General features: G+C 40.1%; 2 protein-coding genes across 2 annotated transcripts in view; one reads left to right on the top strand and one right to left on the bottom strand.

Annotated features, from left to right (window-relative positions):
- CYP3A12 (cytochrome P-450 3A12) overlaps positions 1 to 12764 on the bottom strand; it is a 35686-nt gene extending 22922 nt beyond the window's left edge. The window contains 4 exon segments of the mRNA NM_001003340.1: positions 2554 to 2653; positions 5104 to 5156; positions 7263 to 7356; positions 12619 to 12764. Coding sequence (NP_001003340.1) covers positions 2554 to 2653; positions 5104 to 5156; positions 7263 to 7356; positions 12619 to 12689 — 318 coding nt within the window. The 5' untranslated portion in view covers positions 12690 to 12764.
- LOC119868939 (cytochrome P450 3A12-like) overlaps positions 1 to 12832 on the top strand; it is a 95994-nt gene that overhangs the window by 61864 nt on the left and 21298 nt on the right.

The raw sequence follows: 12832 nt of genomic DNA, 5'->3' as shown, positions 1-12832 counted from the left end.
TTCAGAACACAGTGATATTGTATTAAGATATGCAAATCACTTATGACTAGTGCAAAGTTAAAAGACAAATAATTTTGAAAACTCTAGCTAAAATAATTTGTGCACAATATAAAAATATGTAAATTATGACAACAAAAATATAAAACTGGTGGCGAAGGAGTAAAAGCATTGAGATTTGAATGTAATCAAAGCTAAGTTCTTATTAGCTTAAATAGATGGTTATATGTAAGATGTTTTATGTAAGCCTCCTGGTAACTGCAAAGCAAAAAATCTAGAGTAGATATGGAAAGGATAAAGAGAAAACAATCAAAGCATGTCATTATTTTTAAAAAACCATGACATTACAAGAGAAGATAGAAAGAAGGGACAATTGATCTATGAAACACCTGGATTAATGAAATGACAATAGTAAATACTTACCTACCAATAACTACTTTAAATGTAAGTGGACAGATGAGTGGATAAAGAAAATGAAATATTACTCAGGCTTAAAAAGGAAGGAAATCTTGCCATTTCCAAACATGGATGAACCTGAATAACATGGACAACAGGGTAGGAGCACTAAACCAGACACAGAAGGGCAGGTATCCCATGATCTCACTTATAAGTGGAATCTAGAAAAATAAAGTCAAGCTCAGTACCAGGGGGTAGAATGGTAATTATCACAGACTGGGAGGAGGGCAAAGGACAGATAGAAATCAAGCAGTACAAACTTTTAGTTATAAGATGAATAAGTTCTGGAAACTGAATATATTGCATGGTGATATTAATCACTAATAATGTGCTGTATACTTGAATTTGCTTTAAAAGCAGATCTTAGGGGCACCAGGGTGGCTCAGTGGTTGAGAGTCTGCCTTTGGCTCAGGCATGATCCCAGGGTCCTGGGATTGAGTCCCACATCAGGTTTCCCATGGGGAGCCTGCTTCTCTCTCTGCCTATGCCTCTGTCTCTCTCTGTGTCTCTCATGAATAAATGAATAAAATGTTTTTAAAAAATAAAATAAAAGTAGATCTTACATGTTCTTACCACACACAAGACACACATATACAAAGTAAATCTGAGTGGTGATTGATCTATTAATTCATTTGTCATAATCACTTTACAATGTATACATAAATAAAAACATCATGCTTAAATATATACAGTTTCCATTATAAAAATATATATTAAAATGTTTAAATGGTTTCAGAACAAAAAAAAGTCCACTCCCACCACTCCTATTTTTAACATCATACTAGAATCCTAGCTAATGCAATAAGACAAAACAAAGAAATAAAAGGCATACAGATTAGAAAGATAAAAATTGGAGTGTTCCTATTTCAGGTGACCTAATTGTCAATGTAGAAAATCTTGAGGAATATGAAAAAGAACTTGAGATGTGTATTTAACAAGATATATATGGTTTTCCTGTGCTGAGAACTCAATGTTGGTGAAAAGAATCAAAGAAAACCTAAATAAACACATATTGTGTTTGTGCATTGAAAGACATGACATAGTAAAGACATAGATTTTGCACAAATGATTGGTAGGTCTAAATCATGTCTTACAAAATCCTGGCAAATATTATATAAACACAGATAGGCTAATTCTAAATTTGGAAAGGCAAAGGAGCTAGAATACCTAAAACAATTCCAACAAAAATAAAATGGGAGGAATCACTGTTCATGACGTTGAGACTTACTATATAGCTATGGTAATCAAGAGACGGTGGCACCAGTAGAAGGATAGATACAGAGATCAATGAACAGAAGAGAATGAAAAATAGGTACACACACACATAGGCCCAACTCAGTTTTGATACTGGTAGAAAAACAATTCAATGGAGGAAGTACAGCCTTTTCACAAATGGTGCTGGAGCACTTAGACATCCATAGGCCAAAACCAAAGATCTTTGACCTAAACTTCACATCTCTCATTAACACTAAAAATTGACACAAAATGTTAAATGTGAAACATAAGAAGATAGGAGTTTACACTATAAATATAAAACGTAAAACTATATACTTAAATGTAACACATTTGCTTGGAGAAAATCCTTGAGACTTATGGCTAGGTGAAGATTTTTCAAACTTGATGCTTAAGTCACAATCCATAAAAGGAAAAAAAAGGATAAAGTAGCCTTATCAAAATAATTTAAGAAGTGTTTGCTCTGCTGAAGACTCTGAGTCAATGAAAAGACAAGTTACACACCATGCCTATTAAAGAATAGGAAGAAGGAGAGTTCCAGGGGTGGAACAGCTCTGTAACATCCTTGGAGTGGTGGATTCAAAAGTCTACATGTAAGATAAATGTTCAGAGAGCAGCACACACACACACACACACATACACAAATGAGTACATATAAAACTGTTGACAACTGAGTAAGCTCTGTGGCTGGAACCAATGTCAATTTTGACTTGGACCTTGTACTATAGTTATGCAGGATCTTACCTTAGAGGAAACAGCTTGAAGGTTACATGGGACATCCTGTGACAACTTCTTGTGAATCTATTCTTATTTCAAAATAAAAGTTTTATGAATAACTATGTAAATTTAAAATAAACCCATGCCTACCCGCCGGTTTGTGAAGACAGAATAACATTCTTTCACTAGTACTGTTTTGATCATGTCCGGATCTGTGATAGCCAGCACAGGCTGTCGCCCATCATAAAACCTGTGTTGGGAAAACAGATGTGATTATACGTAACATGTTAGTTTTTGCAGCTGCAGCCATGCCTAGCAGTCCAGACTTTTATCCTCATGGTACCTAATCCATTCTCTGAGATTAGGGTTAGAAATAACATTAGAACATTTATTGAGTATACATGCGTACGTGGATAGTTCCTGGACCATTCTCCACGGTTTTTTCTATGTTTAAAATATCTCAAATATTTTAGAATTATGTCAAGCATTTCAAATAATTTATCAAATATTATTAAAGAGGAAGTTAGGTTGGTAAATAACTGAAGGCAAGTAAATCATCTAGGAACAGAAAAAAAAAAAAAAAAGGAGAATCCACCTACCCAGTCACTAAAAATTGTAATGTTGAAGATATATCAAACACATGAAAGGCATGTGATAGAATATTAGATGAAGATTGTGCACACACTAATCACACATATGGAAGATGTGTCTACAAATGAAAAGACTTAGAATGCTCAAAAAGCGATGGCAATATTATAAATTATATCCTTGCCCTATTTTCTAAAATATGCTTCCTAGTTACATTTGAAAGGAAATATTATTTTAAATCTTAAGAGAGGTCCTTGAGAGCATTAAATCAGAAAAATTTGATACAAAAATAGAATTTAAAAACACAGAAAAACATATATAACTCATTTTAGATATATTTCTTTTTTATTGCTTATATTTTTTCATATATGTGGGTTCCAAGTGGAAGTTCCTTGGGCTTCATGTAGGTGACAACCCATAGCATTAGGGCAAGCCAACTTTTGGATATGTCTCACACAAAGCTGACTGTATGTGATCTGTCCAAATCCTGTCTGACTTCCTGTCTGTCAGTATGATCTACCTGTTAATAGGAATCTGTCACCAGCATGAGGTTATTATAAGCTTAGTTACACCATAAATAAAATTTCTTTTGTTTCCACTATAAATCATTTGCATTTATTGAAACATAGTGAAAGATTTTCCACAAGTCTCCTGTTATTTCTTTGACATCACAGAGGAATCTCAAATGGTTTTGTGATCACATCTAAAATGGATGAGATCGCTACACTAAATGCTACTATCTCAAATGGCATTCTAAAATTCAGAAGGTTTCAGGGGTGAAGACAACATTTAGTGTTGATGCAGTGATAGAAATTACTGAGGGGGCACTTATGTCAGCTCTTCCAGCAGCCTGATCATAAGTCTTGGGTGATTCCCCTTGTCTCATCATGTTCGTTCAAAACATGTGGATGGACAAGGAACAGTGGTTTTGTGTTACTCTTTATATTCATCCCTAATATTGTTTCCACTACCAGTTAAATTCAGATTCTTGGGACCCAGCCCACATCCTTCAGATTTGGCATTCCTGGGGATGGAAACGAATCTGCATTTCTTTATACATTTTTTAATCTTTATTTTTACATTTTTTAATCTTTATTTTTACATTTTTTAATCTTTAATTTAAATTCAATTTGCCAACATATAGTATAACACCCAGTACTCATCCCAACAAGTGCCCTCCTCATTGCCTATCACCATCCCCCCTCCACCTCCTCTTCCTCAACCCTTTACTTGTTTCCCAGAGTTAGGAGTCTCTCATGGTTTGTCTCCCTCTCTAATTTTTCCCACTCAGTTTCCCTCCTTTCCCTTATAATCCTTTCACTATTTCTTATATTCCATGTATGAGAAAAACTATATGATGATTGTCCTTCTCCGATTGGCTTATTTCACTCAGCACAATACCCTCCAGTTCCATCCACTGGAAGCATCCATTGAAGCAAATGGTGGGTATTTGTCTCTGAAACATTGGGACACCTGCACCCTGATGTTCATAGCAGCAATGTCAAAAATAGCCAAACTGTGGAAAGAGTCACGATGTACTTTGACAGATGTATGGATAAAGAAGATGTGGTACATATATGCAATGGAATATTACTCAACAATCCTTTTTTACTCTTGTAAAAAAAACAAGAGCATTTTTAACAAGCTCTCCTAGGAGGTCTTATCCACAGCCAAGATGAGAACCAAGTACTAAGGACAGAACTGGGGCTACAGATGTAAGACTGGATCCATCCAGAGCTGATAAGTACTGAATATAGGAAGGGGCAGTGGAGCTGAACCAGGGTGATTCAGAGATCTATCTTCTTTCAGCTCCATCATGTTGCTATGGGCCATGCCACTCAGAGACATTCGATTTCTGAGGATGTGATCAGAGAAGATAAAGAGGTGCAGAGTGATACAACACTGGCTGTGATCATCACATCACCACACTATACTCCCTAGGTCTGGTTCATACTTAGACCTGCACACCTGGTAACACATGGGATTTCAGGAAGGGAGACTCAGAAGCTTTACCACAGCAGGCTTCATTCCTAGTGGCTCTCAACAAACTATCTACACCACGGGGGCCTCATCACAACAAGCCTATCCAATAGAAAGTTCCAGAATACTCACCCCCACATTCTTCCATACTTACTAAAACATTTCATGTCAAAAACATAAAAACCCTGCAAGAAGAAACAAAACATATTACTCACCTAAATGTTTAAGCCCTATGTGTAACAGGGACCAATATGACTTAGATTGCATGAAATAAGGCTTACTACCTCCCACTGGCAGAGGGAAGCTCTGATTTATAGGCATCTTACAGGAAAGGAAAGAAAACAGAAGAGATCCTGGAAGAGAGAATTTCAAGTCCCTCTTGAATTCTCTATGAGTATTGTAGATACTGGACATCTTACCCTGTCTCTGAGGACTGTGTAACCCCTGTCTGTCTGATGTGTTTGGCTTGTGTGTGTCTTTTCTCTAAATCTCAGAACCCTCTGAAATACTACCTCGGAGCCACATGGGAAAATGGGAGCTGAGGAAAGTGAGCATGGCCTCCACACGCTGAACACCCAGTTACCACTCTGTTCATTGATCAATATGAGCCCTATGAGATGTCAGTGGATTTAGGGTATTAAGACACCAGCGGCCTCTTTTAATCTAGCAGTTGTACAAATTCTAACACTATTGTTGACTGAACAAATGAGAGATGAATGAATGAATGACAAGGTGGAATCCCGTTCCGGTCCACCATCTCAACATGGAAAGAGGGGATAATGCCACCACTCAACAAAGGGCAAAACAAACTAAAACCCTTGATATGACTTTTCACTTCTATCACTTAAAACAAAACAAGACACTTCCTGTCCCTAAGTTTCAACTGTGATTTTGATGTTTTTTTTTTTTAATATTTTATTTATTTATTATAGTCACAGACAGAGAGAGAGAGAGGCAGAGACACAGGCAGAGAGAGAAGCAGGCTCCATGCACCGGGAGCCTGACGTGGGATTTGATCCCGGGTCTCCAGGATCGCGCCCTGGGCCAAAGGCAGGCGCCAAACCGCTGCGCCACCCAGGGATCCCTGATTTTGATGTTTTAACCATGAAAACAGGGTCCCATAAATGTGGCTCTTGGGATATAGGTACTAAGGAATTGATCTAGGGCAAGTGGAAAAGAAATTATTGCTTTTTTGGAAAGAAAAAGCCCAGGAAGTTCTGAGACAGTAATTGGGCAACGAGGGTCTCAGCAGGGAGAACTGAGATCTGGGAAACAAGCCTCACATCTGTGGGAAAAGAACTCCACACCAGAAAGCAGCCTGCAGATGAGACTCTGCCTGCTGGCCTTCTGGACGTGAGCTCCTAACCTTCTATGCAGGGCCTGAACCTTGGATGAGGCACCAAAGCTGGATTAGCCACAACAGCTCTATGAACATCAGTCTGTGTGTCTTCTAGTACACTCCATTCAGTATATTAACTTCTTAATAAATTTGTCAAAGCATTTCTTTTCTGGTGATTTTGTATAAGTGGTTCTACCTTTGTATGAAAAACAACATATATACACACAACTCATTCAAAGGTTAAATTCTTTGGGTCAAGGTCAAGACAAGTACCATCTGCCCTTACCAAATCTCCCTCCCTCCTCAACTCACCCAGAAGTTACCTACAATGAAGGTAGAGAAGTAAAGCAGAGATCTCTGGTTCAACCTCTCAAATCCCAAGAGATGTCACCATTAGCAAAAGGAGAGTTAGGGCTTGGAAATAACTGCAGAGGCTTGGAAATTCTTGTGAAAATTCAACGATGTGCAAATTCCCCAAAGGTGAATCTTGGGCTTCCCAATAACCCGAAGTTCCAGAGCTATCCAGGAAAACAAAAGGCTACCCAGAGCTTGTACGGTGAACATAAAGGTCTCACTCTGGCCTACAGCTTAGTGGACCACTAGCATGGACCCCCTTGATGCTTTTCTTCTCATACAGTATGATTATGCTCTCCTAGGAATCTGTACCTGCCAGAAACAAAAAGCCTCTTCACAATGCTAACAAGCTCGAATGTCAAGTTCCGTGTTGAATTAGCCAGAGAACTGGGCTGCCCACTGTGGCAAAACCTGAGGCTCAGAACAACAAACAATAATGCCCTGGGGTAGAACTAGCCATGTACTGTGTGCAGCCACTGACACCATTTATGGGAAGTCTGAAACCTAAGCACTTCCTCATGAGGAGGAGCATTTTTATTATGAAACTAAGCTGTGATTTGCAACCACAAGAAGAAAAAGAGGGAGATCAAACACTTACATTACGGTAGCCCAGAGCAGTTCCCACAAAAGGCAGAGGTGTTGGCCCAGGAATTCCCAGCTTCCTAAAAATCCCATGTGTGTAGGTCCCATACCTACAAAGTGAAAAGAAAGCCAGGTCACAGGGATGGTGGAATAGATGCTGGAGCTAGCCAGTCATTGACAGAGAACTGGGACAGGCAAGGGAGGGAGGTAACACGCAGGCAAGAAATAATGATAGCAATTTCAATGACAGTAATACACTTATTCATCATCTCCTTTGCCACCTTCACTATAAGACTCACGGAACAGGATAATTAGCTAAGAGCAGCTGAAAGCTTCATAGTCACAATCCTAAAGTGAAGATTTGATAAGTGTTTCAACACTTGAGTGTGGAAAAGGTTCCTAAAAGGTTTATGCCAACTTCTTCCAGGAATTTCACTCATGCTTATTTAATAAATGATTCTTCCATAACTTTCTCTAGAGTGGAAGAGAAAAAAATTCTTTCTGCTCCAAAGATGATATTTTGCTTAATTATATTCACTCAGTGATAGAATGTTCATAAGAGCCTACTGTGAAAATGTTGATACAGCTTGCTCAAAGACTTCTGTGATTTTCCTTCCTTGTAGGACCTATCACTGTGTGAGATCTGGTCCTTCTTAATTATCTCTTCACTGAGACACTTTGAGCAATGACACTCTTGTCATTTCTATACAATGAAAACTGTGTCCAAGGCTCCACCGACCTCATAGAAAAGTGAGATACTTTTAGCTCTACCCAAGTCTCTGTTGTCAGGCACTCTGGTTCTCTTGAGCTACAGAGAAGGGGGACTGACAAATATGTGCCCTAAATGATTCCATATAAAAGAATCGGTAAGGAAACAATCCACTTCCAAACCATTCTTCCCATCGTGGCATCAGGTCCTTCAATCTGTGATACTCACCTGCTCAGCACACTCCCAGGTACACTCATTTTCTTTTCAAGATGGTTACTCACATAGCAGTTAGTTTACTGAATCTGTGTGTCAACTATCTCAGAAACCCATTATGGATGGTGCTTCCTATGGCAGGTTTGCCTACAATCATCTTTCATGTGATTAGGTGTTGCTGAGAAATGACAGCATGGAAGAAGAAGAGAGGCTGAGGGAAGACATTGCCAGAAACCATTTTACCCATTAACCTGCTAGGCCTACAAGACTAACCCCATAAGGCAAAATAAGAAAGTATGGTGGGAAAGGATGATGAGTAGAAATGGTTCAACAAGCCTATATGTGATTTCAGCTACAAGAGGGTTTTCCAAAGTCCTGATACCTCCAGTGGACAGCAGAATACATGCTATACAACAAAAATTAGTAATGACAAATGTTATTTTTTTAAAGATTTTATTTATTCATTTTTTATAATAAATTTATTTTTTATTGGTGTTCAATTTGCCAACATATAGAATAACACCCAGTACTCATCCCGTCAAGTGCCCCCCTCAGTGCCCGTCACCCATTCACCCCCACCCCCCGCCCTCCTCCCCTTCCACCACCCCTAGTTCATTTCCCAGAGTTAGGAGTCTTTATGTTCTGTCTCCCATTCTGATATTTCCCACACATTTCTTCTCCCTTCCTTTCTATTCCCTTTCACTATTTTTTTAATAATAAATTTATTTTTTATTGGTGTTCAATTTACCAACATACAGAATAACACCCAGTGCTCATCCCGTCAAGTGCCCCCCTCAGTGCCCGTCACCCATTCACCCCCACCCCCCGCCCTCCTCCCCTTCCACCACCCCTAGTTCCTTTCCCAGAGTTAGGAGTCTTTATGTTCTGTCTCCCTTTCTGATATTTCCCACACATTTCTTCTCCCTTCCCTTATATTCCCTTTCACTATTATTTATATTCCCCAAATGAATGAGAACATACACTGTTTGTCCTTCTCCGATTGACTTACTTCACTCAGCATAATACCCTCCAGTTCCATCCTCGTTGAAACAAATGGTGGGTATTTGTCATTTCTAATGGCTGAGGAATATTCCATTGTATACATAAACCACATCTTCTTTACCCATTCATCTTTCAATGGATACCGAGGCTCCTTCCACAGTTTGGCTATTGTGGACATTGCTGCTAGAAACATCAGGGTGCAGGTGTCCCGGCGTTTCATTGCATCTGAATCTTTGGGGTAAATCCCCAACAGTGCAATTGCTGGGTCATAGGGCAGGTCTATTTTTAACTCTTTGAGGAACCTTCACACAGTTTTCCAGAGTGGCTGCACCAGTTCACATTGCCACCAACAGTGTAAGAGGGTTCCCTTTTCTCTGCATCCTCTCCAACATTTGTGGTTTCCTGCCTTGTTAATTTTCCCCATTCTCACTGGTGTGAGGCGGTATCTCATTGTGGTTTTGATTTGTATTTCCCTGATGGCCAGTGATGCGGAGCATTTTCTCATGTGCGTGTTGGCCATGTCTATGTCTTTCTCTGTGAGATTTCTCTTCATGTCTTTTGCCCATTTCATGATTGGATTGTTTGTTTATTTGGTGTTGAGTTTAAGGAGTTCTTTATAGATCTTGGAAACTAGCCCTTCATCTGATACGTCTTTTGCAAATATCTTCTCCCATTCTGTAGGTTGTCTTTTAGTTTTGTTGACTGTATCCTTTGCTGTGCAAAAGCTTCTTATCTTGATGAAGTCCCAATAGTTCATTTTTGCTTTTGTTTCTTTTGCCTTCGTGGATGTATCTTGCAAGAAGTTACTGTGGCTGAGTTCAAAAAGGGTGTTGCCTGTGTTCTCCTCTAGGATTTTGATGGAATCTTGTCTCACATTTAGATCTTTCATCCATTTTGAGTTTATCTTTGTGTATGGTGAAAGAGAGTGGTCTAGTTTCATTCCCTTTCACTATTAATAAAATGTTATTTTTAATTGGAATGAAGACCTTCTCTCTTTTCTGGAGGTTAGCCTTTAAGGCAGTAGAAATTCCAGATATTCTGTACAAATCCAGCAACTCTTATATAATCAAATAAAACTCCAAAACTGCATTAAGGGATCAGCAGAGGCACCTCAGCTGGGCCCAGCTGGGTGTTTGGATCCTTCCTCCAGAACAGTTGGACACAGGAGCACCAACTGCCAGGAGACGGGGTAGCCTCAGTCTCACCTCCATTCCTTCCTTGCCATCACCACCACAACAAATCGGTTCCTGTTTTGTTTCCTACATGAGCTCCCAATTGAGGCAAAACTAGTGCGTGATGTGTCCCAAGGAAAGATCTTGTCTAGTGTCTAGACCCACATGGCACCATATGTCATGGAGGATAGGCCAGGAAAATTTTTCTGATTCTTTCCAGCTTCCCTCTTCTCGGTAGATTAATATTGCTTTTGGTACAAATGAAAGGGTTAAAATAAAGCCACTCATTTTTATTGCCTTTACGTTGCATTGAATGCAGAGGGCACTGTCTACAGCTACTGAATCTTGGCTACACCAGTGTCTTCTAAGTCTACAGTGTTGTTTACCTGGTGATGACAGTATCCAGTGACAGCCCCACTGCCAGACAGACCACACACACTGTGACTTATGACTTACATGGTAACCCTGACAACTGGCTGCAAGCAGATGAGATGCTAACCCTGTGGTCCATTGATGACCACATCAACGATCCTGTGGGACCAGGATCAAAAAGAATCTCTGGGAGATCTGCTCTGAGGAAAGAATATTCTCCCGCTCCATCCCCAGTCCTACCTGGATGCCTCTCACATCAGTACTGGCTCAGTCTCGCTACCCCCCTGTGCTGAGAGGTTAAATAACCTCCCGTTCACATGTATTTAAAAATATATATGACCTATATCGCAGAACTACGTGTGTGTACACTAATTTCATATCCTCAACATCACTCTAGAAGATGTAGGTTATTTACACTCCTTTGTAGTAAAGGCTGAACCAATAGCCCTCTTGTATCTTTCAGAAAGAACATGCTGGAAAGCGTCTTATGTCAGAAAAAATCTATAATTAAATAGAATGAGATTAAACCACATGAACTGGGCAGCACGGGTGGCTTAGCGGTTTAGCACCGCCTTCGGCCCAGAGCCTGATCCTGGAGACCCAGGATCAAGTCCCACATCGGGCCCCCTGCATGGAGCCTGCTTCTCCCCTGCCTGTGTCTCAGCCTCTGTGTGTGTGTGTGTGTGTGTCTCTCTCTCTGCCTCTCATGAATAAATAGATAGAATCTTTTAAAAAAAATAAACCACATGAATTAATCTTAAAACGTCATCACACAAAAAATGTGTTTGGCCATAGCACCAGGAATCCTAACCTTCTCTCAGGAAAGGAAAATGAGGTTTCATGTCTATGTTCTTGTCCTCATGATTCCTATTGTAAAAGAAAGTGAACTTGAAACAAGAGGGTGAAACGTGACATGGACGGTCCGTCCCTACCCACACTGTGAAACTCAGTCTTTCCAAACTGCTCCATGATGCTGGTAATCCCACCACTGAAAGGAATTCATATGCTAGATGTTTGGATTCTCCCTCCAGTATTGTAATATAAAGGCAAAAACATATTTAAAATCCAAATTGGCTTTCAGGGCTCCTTCTTGTGGCTACTGGCAGATTCATATTGGGGGTAAAGAAATCTCTATACTGATGTTAACCCTCCCAGAGACTAGAAGGAAAAGTTGAAATGAATAACATTTAAGAAATCTGCCAAGTCTCCTCAGCTGTAAAGATGCTCATTTAGGGGTAAGGAGTACTGTATATTATGGGGGGTAGGGGTGGGGAATGGTAAGTAGAAGGGCAGAAAAGAGGGAAGAGACCTTTGGGAAGAAGAAGATGAGACATCCTCAGCCCTCCTCCCCCAAAGACTGGTTGCACCAGGTGCCTTGTGTATATGATGCCTGGTGGTGGAGTGAGGGGAGCAGGAGCCACATGAGTGACACAAGCCCAATTCTTCTATAATGTCTCTTATAACAGACAGAAAGAGAAGAAGGTGAAGATAGTAAGACAAAGACCTAAGTCACTCCCTCTACCTCCAGAATCGTCACAGCTTGGAAAAGGGATGAGGACCCCAGAGCACAGGGACCTGTTGATTTTACCGTGCCTCAGCCAAATTCTACTTAATTAAACCAGGTCCCAATATATAGGCAATCAGAAGATCATCCCTAGGAGGAAATATCACTCTACCTTCTAGTTACAGAAGTTGGAGTCCAGTGTGGGGAGCACTTTTTCAGCAGATTTGGTAAGGCCAATAACAACCTCTTACGTGTTCCTAGTATGTATGAAGCATTCAACACAAGCTACATCCCCTTTGTTAACACTTTTGATCTTCAAAACAGAAAGGAAAACAGGGTAGAGGCTAGTTAGCAACCCAAATCAAGGATACAGAGGCAATGAGCCTGGAAAGTTACTCACAGATAGAGGAGCACCAGGCTGATAGCCAGAAGAAGCCAGGTTTCTGTGGAAAAGCTTGGGATCAAGTCCATGACCACTCGTCCTCTGTGAATTCTCTGTACTTTCACTCAGCGGTGTGTGCTAGTCTTTGCTGGCCTTTTGTGCAGAGCTTCATTCCCACTTGTGGGGATTCAGTGAGACTGGAATATATATATACAGAAAGGGGGCAGGGCTG

The sequence above is a fragment of the Canis lupus genome, unplaced genomic scaffold (genome assembly GCF_011100685.1).
Source record: "Canis lupus familiaris isolate Mischka breed German Shepherd unplaced genomic scaffold, alternate assembly UU_Cfam_GSD_1.0 chrUn_S1776H1973, whole genome shotgun sequence".
Taxonomy (NCBI): domain Eukaryota; kingdom Metazoa; phylum Chordata; class Mammalia; order Carnivora; family Canidae; genus Canis; species Canis lupus.
The sequence above is the reverse complement of the archived record's forward strand: the minus strand, read 5'-3'. Positions and strand labels throughout refer to the sequence as shown.